General features: G+C 46.1%; 1 protein-coding gene and 1 non-coding gene across 5 annotated transcripts in view; both read right to left on the bottom strand.

Moving 5' to 3' along the window:
* Positions 1-13,220, bottom strand: part of MTSS1 (metastasis suppressor 1) — a 201,520-nt gene that overhangs the window by 161,053 nt on the left and 27,247 nt on the right. For all 4 annotated transcript variants that reach the window (XM_015421349.1, XM_015421348.1, XM_015421350.1 and 1 more), the window contains exon 3: positions 7,342-7,415. In XM_015421349.1, coding sequence (XP_015276835.1) covers positions 7,342-7,415 — 74 coding nt within the window. The remainder of the gene's footprint in view (positions 1-7,341; positions 7,416-13,220) is intronic.
* On the bottom strand, positions 10,940-11,011 carry TRNAT-CGU. The gene has a single exon. It is a non-coding gene; the product is annotated as a tRNA-Thr (tRNA).

A 13,220-nucleotide genomic window follows, 5' to 3' on the forward strand; every position in this document is an offset into this window, starting at 1 on the left:
TCTTTTATGTCCAGGGTTCATACCCATGCATAGTAATGGGGAATGTTATGGCATGGATTATCTTGACCTTGGGTCACCAGCAACACATCCTTACACTTAAGGATCTTGTCCAGCTCCTTCATGGCCGCCCACATGGAAACGAAAAAATCTGTACCCTTTATGGTGCCACCGGACTCCTGTTTCATTCTACAGCGACAGACTAATATGGCTACCCCTCTGACATTTCTGTTGTATATACAAATATGTTGCCGGCACGGTGTGTTAGAAGGGGGATGGGTAGGAAGGAGAGGGCACCATAGGACGACGAAGGTAACTCCCGGCTTCCATTTAGACACGATCCCTTTTTAATAATACCGCATGTGTACACAGAAATATTATAAACGAAGCAATTTTCTTTCCCCAAAACGAGTGCTGATAAAAGCAGGTTGACGAGCTCACAAGGGCTACTTGCTGACTGACAGAGATAAAAACGCTTCCCTCAGCTAGAACGCCTGAGCCCTAAAATAGAACGCAACTTCCAGTAAAAACAATAAAACCCGCTGCAGGACAAAGCATTCTTCTTTTAAACACTTCAATCACGTTGTTTTCCATTTAGTTGGGGTTTTTTTTTGTGTGTGTGTGTGTTTGAAACAGGCTCTTCCTTTTCTCTGCATCGGGCGTAAGAGTCAGCTCCCCAAGAAACAAGATGTTTCCATAAAACAACACATACACAACTGCATTGTGTGATAGGACCATCCCTAGTGGTGTAAAGATCACATGAGCCTTTCTGCTCGGAACACAGTTTGGAATTCGCGACGCAAGTACGGCCATCATCCCCTTCTGCTGCCATTAGGATGCAACAGAAATTTCACAGGAACAGTAAATTAATTTGTGGGTTTTTTTCGTAATTCGCATGATTATCAAAACATGCTGATGAATTAAAGTCTTTTTGGTTGCTCCAAACAAAGCCAATGCTTTTAAAAGTGTTTCACTAGGACTTGACCTTTTTTCCCCCCAACTGGTTCAACGCCCAACCTTATACTAACAAGCCTTTTGAAAGGGAGGTATATCTTCCTCAGCGACACTACAATGGAACAGCTGGCTCAACCATTATCGCATTAACTCAACTCTAATTAATTGCTCTATTTTTGACTCGGTGTTCACTAGAATCTAAAAAAGCAAGTCGCTGAGCCAAACAGGCCTTTTTCCAGGACCATAAAAATACACGTTTCACAGATCTTATGCTGGTCTTGTGTAAAACTTCAAAATAATAATTTCATGAATTCCCACCCCCCATCCCAAAGAATGGTCACAGTCTAGGTGCCTCAGTCTTCACTATAACACGGCACAAAATGCTTCTCCTTAAGCCCATACTTCTTTTAGAAGAAAAGCAGCGAAAAAATTCTAGCCCAAAACGTTAGTTTCTACGACAGGGATCCCGAATCTTTTCCAGCCTGCGAGCACCATTGTTATTCCGACACAGCATGGTGATGCACCCACAAAATGGCTGCTACAAAATGGCCACTTCAGGAGGCCCAGCCAGACATAAAATGACTTATCCTCAGTCACAAAGTGACTTGTACTGTAGTGGCAGCTGTTGCCAAAACAATATTTTTTAAAAATCTCCACAGCCAGTCAAATCCCAAGGGCCCGTCAGAGGTCTCACTGGCCAAAAACCCCACCTGGCCCTGCCCACTTTCTAAACAAACTCGGCAGGTGCCAGGAAATGGGCCAGGGTGCCCATGGGCACGACGATGGGGATCTCTATTCTAAGAGTGTGCCCGGATTCCCATCTTGTTGGGGGAATGATAGAATCAAGAGTTGAAAGGGACCTCCAAGGTCATCTAGTCCAACCCCCTGCACAATGCAGGAAATACACAAATACCTCCCTTTCCACATCTGCAATGACCACTGTTCTACACCCAGAAGATGACAAAAAACCATCCAGGATCTCCGGCCAAACTGGCCTGGAGAAAAATTGCTTCCTGACCCCAAAGTGGCGATCAGCATTTCCCTGGGAGCGTAAAAAAGGGCCACGAGAACTAAGCACTGAGGCAACCCTTCCTGCCCTCCCTCTCATAATCTGCCTAAGTTCACAGAATCAGCATCGCTGTCAGATGGACACCTAGCCTCTGTTTGAAAACCTCCAAGGACAGAGAGCCCACCACCTCCTAAGAAAGCCTGTTCCACTGAGGAACCACTCTAACTTCGGAAGAGACATCAAAGCTATCGACCAGTGTTTTAAAGGCTTCTTTTAAAGGCCAGTTTGGTGTAGCGTTTAAGTGCGTGGACTCTAATCTGGGAGAACCGGGTTTGATTCCCCACTCCTCCACTTGCACCTGCTGGATGACCTTGGGCAAGCCACAGTTCTGACAAGAGCTCTCCTTGAAAAAGAGCAGTTTCTGTCAGAGCTCTCTCAGCCCCACCTACCTCACAGGGTGTCTGTTGTGGGGAGGGGAAGGGAAAGGGAAAGGAGTTTGTAAGCCACTCTGAGACTCCTTTGGGTAGTGACGGGCAGGGTATAAGTCCACTCTCCTCTTCTTTTTGTGAGGGGGCAGCCCCAAATCCTCCCACCTCTGGAACATACACACTAAATTCAGTGGGATTACTCTGGAGAAGATACTAAGACAATGACTGTCCAGTATTACAAACAAGCCAAAATGTTCTCAAGTATCTGATAACGATTTAACATTTATCTGGAAAACTGTGTTGGTCTCTGAGGTACTACTGGATTCGAAACCTAACTCTTCTAGTGCAGAACAACATGGCTACCCTCCCAAAAGACACAACACATGATTTGTCAATCCAGAGTTTCCAGCTGCTCTGCAATCAGCCAGTTGTTCAGGGTGAACAAGAATTCCTTCGGGGTAAGAAGCCTGATAAAGCCCTTGCACGAGCCACCCGTGAGACAGAAGCATGCATGGGCAAGCAGAGGGAGGGGTTTTTTTGAGAGGGAGGGATTGCAGGCTGGTAAAGCGGGTGGGGGAATACTTCCCTACGGGACTAGCTCTACCAGTTCTTCACTGTCATATATGCATGACTGCAAGTTGAGATTTGCTCAGCCCTCAACCCCTAGAGGATCCAGACTGAAGCCTTTTACAGAAAAGGAGACTCAAAGCACACTTGAAATGCACTGTCAGGAAGTGCCCACCGGTCGGAAAGTCAAGTTCCTCACCTGACAGTTGGCCTGGGAAGGTATACCCATAGTTGCTCTCTGCAAAAAGATAACTACCCGTTTCATCTGAGTTTGGCATCAAACCATCAATTCCACATCAACTGCTGACACTAAAATTGGGGGAACTAGTAACCCATTCTGCAGTTCCAGCAAGTTACCGGTGCTTAAAATGTTGTGGGATAATAAATACCCCTGGGGTCCTAAGGGGCAACGGAACCCCCAGACCCCTTCTTCAAGTTTAAGTTTTGGTAGGAGATGGCTGCCCTACGCCCAGATCCCAGCGGTGGAGGACAGAGACGGTATCCAATACTGACAGTTCTTCTACTGAACTGTTCTTATTATCTTACAAATAAGCAGCCAAAGACCAAGATGACCAAATTGCTCAGAGCATATGTCAAAACAGTGTACGTGTACTGATCAATAAAGAGATCTCTGGGATGCCAGCCTGAAGGCCAAAACAACCGTCGGAAAAGGCAACACCCAGCCTGTAAAATTAACACCTTCTATACCCGTTTCATTGCTAAGCGTTTCCAATGTGGGTGTCACAAAGAAGTAACAATAGGTGGACCTATAGCCAACCATGGGTTATCGGGAAAGATCGAGCGTCATTCAGATAGTACCGGAGGCCTGACCTCAATCCACAGAGGTTTATACTCGGAGATGGTACACTCTGTCTTGGATAATGCAAACATTGTGGAGAGCACAGTTCAGCCAGGTACAGGGTGTTCCTGAGAAGCAGGCAGAGCTGAACAGCAATGCTTTCTGGGACTGAACCAGAGTCCATTCTTACGAAAACATAGGCCTTAGCACCCTTAGAGAGTATATTAAGAACAGAAAATCTCATATCTCCCTCTAAGCCAAAATTCTGCCACACTAAACACCTATGGAACAAACAGACTGATAACCAAAAGGTACACATCGAGACACCACTAAAACAGCGACGTAACCAGTGTTCCCTCTAAGCTGAGCTAGTGTGAGCTAGCTCACAGTTTTTTAGCCTCCGGCTCACACATTTTTGTCTTTGCTCAGGAAGGAGGGCTCCAGAGCAAACTGATTTATGTGGCAGCCAAATCGCTCGCTCACAACTTTAATGCCAGTAGCTCACAAAGTAGAATTTTTGCTCACAGGACTCCACAGCTTAGAGGGAACATTGGACGTAACTAGGGTTAACCGAAGAACGTTGGCTTCCTAGTCCGGAAGGTCCAGCCACGTGTGCGCAGAATGGAAGATCATCAAAAGATTTACCAGATATATATAAAGATGTTCCAAATGTATCCACATCCAAAGAGCTTGATCAGTGTCTGGAACAATACTGGGGGGAGGGGAATTCTGAACTGCAGCGGGAAAGGAGAAAGTCACATTCCACAGGCAGATCGTTTCAGAGTGAGTTTTAACTCTTGAAAGCTTATACTCTGAAATGCTTGTTGGCCTCTAAGGTGCTGCTGTACTTTAATCCAGCTGCCCCACAGGCAGAAATCCTTTGGTCTGTGGAAACATGTCTGTTGGATCCAAGGCCTTACCTTTTTGCACTCTATATAAACCCCCCGCATAAGGTAGTCCAATATTTATTATTCCTGTCTTGCAAAACGGAGACCGAAGATGGCACAGAGTGGATTGCCTGAGGCCTTCTAGTGAGCTCACGTAAGAGGTGAAGCGTGAACCAAAGGCCTCCTTAATCACCACTTGTTGGATCAACCACTACACTACATCAGCTCCAAACAGCATGGATGTCAAGGGCCACCACTCCCATGTTGAACAGATTTAATATGGCGACCTCAGGTATACCCTCATCTGGACGGCCCAGGCTAGCCTGAACTCATCAGATTTTGGAAGCTAAGCAGGGTTGGCCCTGGTTGATATTTGGATGGGAGACCACCATGAAGAAGAAGAGGAGATTGGATGGATACCCCACCCTTCACTCAGAGTCTCAGAGTGACTTAAAATCTCCTTCCCTTCCTCTCCCCACAAGAGACACCCTGTGGCCGCTACACAGGGGCAGGCAATGGCAAACCACCTGTGAGCAGTGTTCCCTCTAAGCTGAGTTAGTGTGAGCTAGCTCACAGTTTTTCAGCCTCCAGCTCACAGATTTTTGTCTTTGCTCAGGAAGGATGACTCTAGAGCCAACTAATTTATGCAGTAGCCAAATCGCTCGCTCACAAATTTCATGCCAGTAGCTCACGGAGTAGAATTTTTGCTCAGAAGATTCCACAGCTTAGAGAGAACGTTGCCTGTGAGTGTCTCTTGCCTTGATAAACCTATGGGGTTGCTACGTCGGCTGTGAATTCACAGCTTTCCCACCATCAGCGTTGACTGTTCCAATACGGATCCTGAGCGGTATATTCTTAGAAGCAACCTATTTTAAGTGCTATCAAGTAATTCTACTTGATGATTCTACGAACTGCCGAGGAACCCTATCGGACAGCACACGCACACGCTTTCGTATGCACATCTGCTAATGACAGTCAATTTACCCCAGTTGCAAGTGGTCCCTCTCAGCCAAACACAGAACTGAAAAGAGGCCAGCCCTGTCCTTAAAATGAACATGCAGAGAGAGGATGGAAAAGCCCCCCCCCCCCCATGTCTTTTTTCCTATGTAGCACTTTAGCCCTAAACAGGGCTCTTTTTGTAGAAAAAGTCCAGCAGGAACTCATTAGCATAATGCACCACCCCCAACAGCAGAAACCCATAAGCATATTAGGCCACACCCCCATGTTACCAGAAGTGTGGTCATCCAGCCACACCCACCTTTTGCTTGTTATTCTGTTTACCTTGTTTGTTGCCACAACCCAGGGCTTTTCTTGTAGCAGGAACTCCTTTGCATGTTAGGCCACACACCCCTAATGTAGCCAATCCTAATGAGTTTCTAGTGTTGGGTGTGGCCTATTATGCTAATGAGTTCCTGCTGGGCGTGGCCAACTCGGAAGCCAGCCGGAACTCCGTTCCTGTGCGTTCCTGCCCAAAAACAGCCCTGGCCCTAAAGAAGCCCCACACCGTCCTCATCAGTGAAGCAGAGCTACTCCTGCAAGCGCATGTGTAAAGCGCTGCCAAGTCACAGGCAACTCATGGCAACCCCATAGAGTTTTCAAATCAAGAGACGTTCAGAGGTGGTTTCCCATTGCCCGCCTCTGTCTCTCAATCCTGGACTTCCTTGGTGGTCTCCAACCCAAGTACTAAGCAGGGCCAACCCTGCTTAGCTTCCAAGATCTGACAAGATCCAGCTAGCCTGGGCTGAACTCTAGTGACACGACTGCTACTATAAGTCAGCATGTTCTGTTGCAAAACCTCTACCGACCAGAACCAACGAGAGCCTTTGGTAGGAACAGGATCCTAACAAAAGGGGGGGCAAAACAGTAAGCAACGGACACACAATGAATGCCATGTGCTTTGGCAGGTTTGCTAATGACACAGCATCCTCAAAGGCTTTGCCATGCAATAAACAGTTATAGGAACTACATCCAATAACAGAAACAACTATTCACATGGCGACACGCACAAGAGGGACTGATTTAAAGCCAGGCGGCAGCAGCGGCAGCTACAGACTGGACAGAGACCTAAAACGATGTGCCTTCCGTCACACCCTCAAAGATCAGGAGAATTTTCTTCAGGGTCTTCCTAAGCCAAAACAGGCTTAACAAAGAGCCATTCGCCCATGCTGTCTGGATACTTAGACCCGACCCCCCAACCCCCACCCCAGAAGGAAACATTCATAAACTTAAAATCAGCATTTCCTCCTCCACCTCCCTTTCAGACTGCTGATGCACTACAAAATGATGAGTGCAGGGTAGCAGAATTAAATTAAATGTAAAAATATGGACTAGTAACTTCTGTGAACTTGCAGCTCGGCAAACACCTGTTTAAGCTCTGCTCTCGTATCGAAAACATTTCAGTAAAGAGACAGGGTTCAGATGGCAGATGAAGCCTCATGGAAGTTGTTCAAGCTCCCAATGACAGGTTTCTGGCTTTTTTCAATTCTCCCAAGCCATCTAGTTTTTTTGTTCATAGCATAAATTCACAGTTGGGGCACGGAGGGTTCTATTTCACAGATGTCTTGCAGATCCAAGTGCTGGTAGTAGTAAGCTTAATTTTATTTTATTTTTTTTGAAAGATGAGGAAGAGAGAGCTACCACAAACGGCTTCCACAGCAAGCGCTGCGTTCTGCCGAACTAAAAACTGACAGATCTACTTACCACGGGTGTTGGTCGCCATGTCAGCCACTTTCTGGAATGCATCCAAGAAGGCAGCAGCTGCTACTACGGTCGTCCTGGAATACAGAGAGGATAACATAATGTTAGAGACAGCCAACCTATCTGGACCACAGAAAAGGGGGAAGTCTTTTAAAAAGAGACTATCCTTTACCAAAAAAATTTAGATTTATTTATTTAAGAAGGTTAACTGCGTTAAGACTGTCTGTAGCAGTCGAAACAAGCAAGCGCCCAAGTAGCACCTTGAGGACTAACAACATTTGTGGCAGGGTGTGAGCTTTCGTGAGTCACTGCCCACTAGTACCCTGCCACAGATTTTGCTAGTCTTTAAGCTGCGGTGGCTCAAGTGGTTAGGACGCTGAACTGTAGGCTGTGGAAGGTCAGTAGAGCAATTCAAGACCCGAGTTGCCGCATGACGGAGTGAGCTCCCATCTCTAGTTCCAGCTCCTGCCAACCTAGCAGTTCGAAAGCAAGAAATTGCAAGTAGATAAATAGGTACCACTTCGGTGGGAAGGTAACAGCGTTCCGTGCGCCTTGGTGTTTAGTCATGCCGGCCACATGACCACGGAAACGTCTTCAGACAGCGCTGGCTCTTCGGCTTTGAAACGGAGATGAGCACTGCAACCCTAGAGTCGGACTCGACTGGCTTTCAAGCAAGGGAACCTTTACCTTTACCTTTAAGGTGCTGCTGGACTCTTGCTCTTTTCTACTTCTACAGACAGACTAACATAGCAGCCCATCTTCATCTATCTCCATATGGTGGTGGAGGAGGAAGACGAGGAGACTGGAGTTATACCCTGCCCTTCACTCGGGAGTCTCAAAGCAGCTTACAATCCTCTTCCCTTCCTCTTTCAAGAGAACTGTAACTGACCCAAGGTCACCAATCAGCTGCAATGCGGAAGAGTGGGGAATCAAACCCAGTTCTCCAGATGAGGGTCTGCCGCTCTTAACCACTACACCAAACTGGTTCTCCGGCAGGAGCTGTTTTCTAGCAGAAAAGGTGTGTTCCACTGGAAGAGCATTCCCTCCAATGGATTCACAGGATCCAACCCCATATACTGCAACGGTATCCATGCCCAGTTGTGAATGGTAGAGAAAGCTCAGCTTGGTTGTTCTGCTCCCCTCTATTTAGAAAGTCTCATTAGCAATCAACATGTTCAGTGGCATCAAATGGCCTATCTGTCCCTGGGCTGTGCCACATCAGAACTCACGTTAAATCATTTTTAAGCGGTTTATCCACATAAGTATATAAAATTCTTTTCATATTGAGACCGAACTATCACAGAGGAAGGGGTGGGATAGAACATTACTCTTGATCTATGAAATGAACATACATGCAACACAGGCCCATAGCCACGATGGGGTTTGGGGGGCTCTGCCCCCTTTGTTAAAGGCACAGCCCCACAAGAATTTATCCTGTAAATGTGTTTTTCAGTCATTTTTTAAACTTTTAAAAAAGGCATACACTCTTTTAAGCAGAGTGGGGTGCTGTAGCTGACTAATTCCTGCACTAAGCAAGGGGGGTGGAGTAGGTGGCCTCTAGGATCCCTTCTAACTCTGTGTCAAGAAACGGGTCGCTTTTAAGAGAGTTTTTCTGCCTAAGTGTTAGCTTTCATTACTACAGAAGTCATCACTCCCACCTGCCGGTTTGTTATCAGAATTGTTTCTTAGGCTGGCAGAAGGGATTAACTTGCAGCGGCTGAGAATTGTCATCTAAAGTGGTCAACAGCTTGCAATTTAGAGATCTATCCTGATAACACCCTTCTATTAGCTAAATGGCTTTTCTTTCTGCACTGAGAACTTCAGCCCCACCAGAAAAAAATTTGCCCCAAAGCCACAAAATCCTGGCTACGGGTCTGGTGCAACATTTCCTACACAAAGGACCACTCAAGTATTCAGAGGTACAATACAGAAACAGGTTAATTGCGCCAAGTCTGCTGATCATGGAACTCAGTTCAAGCTTCTGACAAGAAAATGAAAGTACATCATATTTTCAGCAAACAATCCTACGGGATCCTTCTCAGAAGCTTTTATTCCCTTCCCAACACAGATCTAGCACCACAACATCCCCAGATCCTTACCCTCCACAAGAACTTTTTCTAAAAAACATAGATCCGATCTTCCCTAAATATAGCACCACTTCATGAATAAGTGGGTCTTGAGGACCCTTTTCACCTCAAAACTTGTGCTGAAGTCTTTCCTCCTCTCATTTAATTGACTGTATGCCCAAGACTTGAATTTTAATAGAATCTGGGACGTGACTTTGGGGGATAAACTAAAAACAAGGGCACCGCGGAATCCACGGGAACAGCAGCGACAGAGAGTGGCACTTGCATGCAAGAAGGCAGGGCGTTTCAACTTGATCAACCTGCTGGCTTTCTGCCACAACGGCTCCTGTCCCAGCCGCTTTGCCCCACCGGATGGGCAAACAGAATCGAGGAGGGGGGTTGCGGCAAAGAGGAGCGTTTGCAGAGGAAACTGCCGCGGGTGCACGCCTACCGCTTCTCTCCTGCAACTGCTGCCCCCTCCCATACCAGACAGACCACTCTGTGCAACATCAAAGGCGAGAAATCCCACATTTTCCACTGAATGCACAACTCCAACCAGAGACTATCTATCCACACTCTCAAGCTGCAGATAAAGGTCAATAGGCACAGCATTTAATAGGTCAGTTGAAGGTCTTCTTGCACATCAAATGCTCCTTTTTTGCAGCCCCCTGAGAATCAAAAATTGTTAGCTGGGATCTGCTGCAAGGAAATTGGCTCGTAGCTTTCATCCAACACTCTCTCCCTCTCACATACACATACATACATACATACACACACACACACACACACACACAGTTAAAGCAAAAAGAGGGCATGAAATAGCAATGGGCATCTGAGCAGCAAGTAATTTACCATCCCCCCTCCCCGCCTGCCAGGCTTTCTCCATCGCCTGACACAGAAGAGAAATACGGGAGCTCACAATGGGAGGATGAACGTCAAGAGTTTCTAGGACTTCCACAAAGGCCTAGGGAAGGAAGTTGGGGCAAGTTAGCTAAACACTCTAGATCCTTCTAGCCGATACTTGTTTTATTAAGGCATTGTAAACTACCACCAAAAAAAACCCCTGCAAGATTAAGAGAGATCTTCCCCTTCTTCATCACGCACAGTACACCCCTTTTTTGACTCAGTCTCCCAAGCACTTTCACTGTAAACAGATGTTGTCGGATTTCAGAAGCTAAGCACGGTCGGCCCTGGTTAGTACTCGGATGAGAGACCACCAAGGAAGTCTAGGGTTGGTACGCTGTGGCAGGCAATGGCAAACCACCTCTCTTCGTCTGTTGCCCTGAAAACTCTATGGGGTAGCTCAAAGTTGGCTGCAACCTGATGGCACTTTCGTTCATCATTAAGTCAAACTACCCAAGCTAAGTTTCTAGCTCCCAATCAAAAGAAACACATGCATGAACACACATGAATCTGCCTTACTGAATCAGACCGCTGGCTCCATCAAGGTCAATACTGTCTACTCAGACAGGAAGCAGCTCTCCAGGGTCTCAGGCAGAGGTCTTTCACATCACCTACGGCCTGGTCCATTTTACTGGAAATGCCGGGGATTGAACCTGGGACCTTCTGCATACGAAGCAGACGCTCTACCACTGAGCCATGGCCCCTCCCTTGCTCAGCTCTCCCGCAAGCTTTACAGCAGTTATGCATATTAATGTATTACTTAATAAATGAAGCTCCAAGGGAAGGACGATGATGTCTTTGATAATACGCGGTTAAAACTTTATAGATGGTTAGAAACAAATGTTTAGTATAATTGATAGGCTCGAAAAGTGGAGGGAAGGCATTGTTGCAGACATGTAAACTATGTTAAGGAATCCATGTTGATGTTGGGTATGTTTTGCTTTAAAAAATAAATATCATTTTAAAAAAAGCAGTTATGCATATTAATTATATATATATTTTTGCTAAACGTGAGTAGCTTGTTTCAAAGGTCTTGCAAAGGGAGCACAAGAACTAACGTGTTATCTGTTTTCTTGGGCTTAACACGCTGTTTTAGTACTCAGCTATTTTGCAAGCAACCAACACAGGAATCACCTAAATGCAGATTTCCTGAGTACCATGTAGTTTCACTACACCAAGATCCAAAATTTTAGAGAATCTAGGACATGACTGTAGGAATCGAGGGACACCGGATGAAGACAAACCAACAAGGCAGAATCGGAGGAGTTTATGCAACCCATCCTTAATACCTGGCAAAATAAAGGGTCTGAAATATTTTTTGCTTTTAGCATACTTGGAGATATCTGAATTAAGCATGAAAATATCTATACTCATTTCCTGTATTTAACAGCTATATGTGATGCAATATTCTCTCTCTCTCAGCAGGAAGTTCCTTTGTCCCACTTTTCACTACCATGACAACACTCAGAGAAAGATTCCACAGTGCAGCCATTTTTAATGGAAATGCTTCCAACCCATACTGTAGAATTATAAAGTAAAAGGAAGGGATTTGGGAAAATTGCTCTGAAAAAAGCCTCATTACTAAGCCTGGGATATTTGCAAGTCCCCCTACTTTATGCTAACTGAAAAAACAGGATTAGATTCCTGAAGTATCAAAGCCAGGGGCCTCCACATTTCAGATGCTGTTGACACTGACAATACAAGGCTTGGTCACAATTAACCGGATCATCGGAATATGGATGAGACAGATTTATCAGACAGCAGGGCATGTTAGCAAATTAGGAGTCAGCTCAAGGAATTCAAAGGTCTTCCCCGCCGATACTCCCTCCTCCAGAAGACAGCCCCCTTTCCCTTCTACACTCACCATTAAACCATGTCCATGAAGATTACCATGGTCAACATGAGCCAGAGTGGTGTGGAGGTTAAGAGTGCTGGACTAGTATCAAAAAAGACCCACAGGTTCAAATCCCAACTTGTGCCATGGGAGCTCTGGGTTGGGGTTCCTTTCTTACTTATTTTTATTTATTTAATTTATTTATTTATTTAAATTTATAACCCGCCCTCCCCACGAACGGGCTCAGGGCGTTGTACAGATGGGGCCAACGCCCAATACAGAAAACATTAAAACTGCATTTTAAAAACATTCAGTACAACGTAAGTGCTCTCCACAACAACTAACAAGGGAACAGATGACGTCATCAGGATGGTATCCTTAGTGGCCACAGCTCCACGCAGTACCACCATTTTTTGCGCTCACGGCAAGTTGGTAATAAGGGCTAGAACAGATAGTAATAGTCGTAGACAGATGGTAACAGTCGTGGCGGCTCCTACTCAAACGCCTGGCGGAAGAGCTCCGTCTTGCAGGCCCTGCGGAACTGTGCAAGGTCCCGCAGGGCCCGGATCTCCTCTGGGAGCTCATTCCATCAGGTAGGAGCCGCCACTGAAAAAGCCCTAGCCCTAGTTGCCACTAGTCTGGCCTCTTTGGGACCTGGAACCACCAGGAGATGTTTAGTCCCGGACCGTAGCGCTCGTTGGGGAACATTATTTGCACAGTTGCCTTAATTATGCATTTAATGGATCTCTTTGTGCCTTAAGGACACCTCACATACTGTAAGGGAATGCAAGTGTTTCCTGTGTTTAGGGAGGGGCCGTGGCTCAATGGGAGAACCTCTGCTTTGCTTGTAGAAGGTCCCCGGTTCAATCCCCGGCATTTTCAGTTAAAAGGACCAGGCAGTAGGTGATGTGAAAGACCTCTACCTGAGACCCTGGAGAGCCACTGCCAGTCTTAGTAGAGAATACTGACATTGATGGGCCGGGGGTCTGATTCAGTATAAGGCAGCTTCGTATGTGTGTGTCATGTAGTGGTCAGATTGTCCGACTAGAATCTATGAGACCCAGGTTTGCATCCCAACT

The sequence above is a fragment of the Gekko japonicus genome, unplaced genomic scaffold, assembly GCF_001447785.1.
Source record: "Gekko japonicus isolate JY-2015 unplaced genomic scaffold, Gekko_japonicus_V1.1 scaffold562, whole genome shotgun sequence".
NCBI classification, from domain to species: domain Eukaryota; kingdom Metazoa; phylum Chordata; class Lepidosauria; order Squamata; family Gekkonidae; genus Gekko; species Gekko japonicus.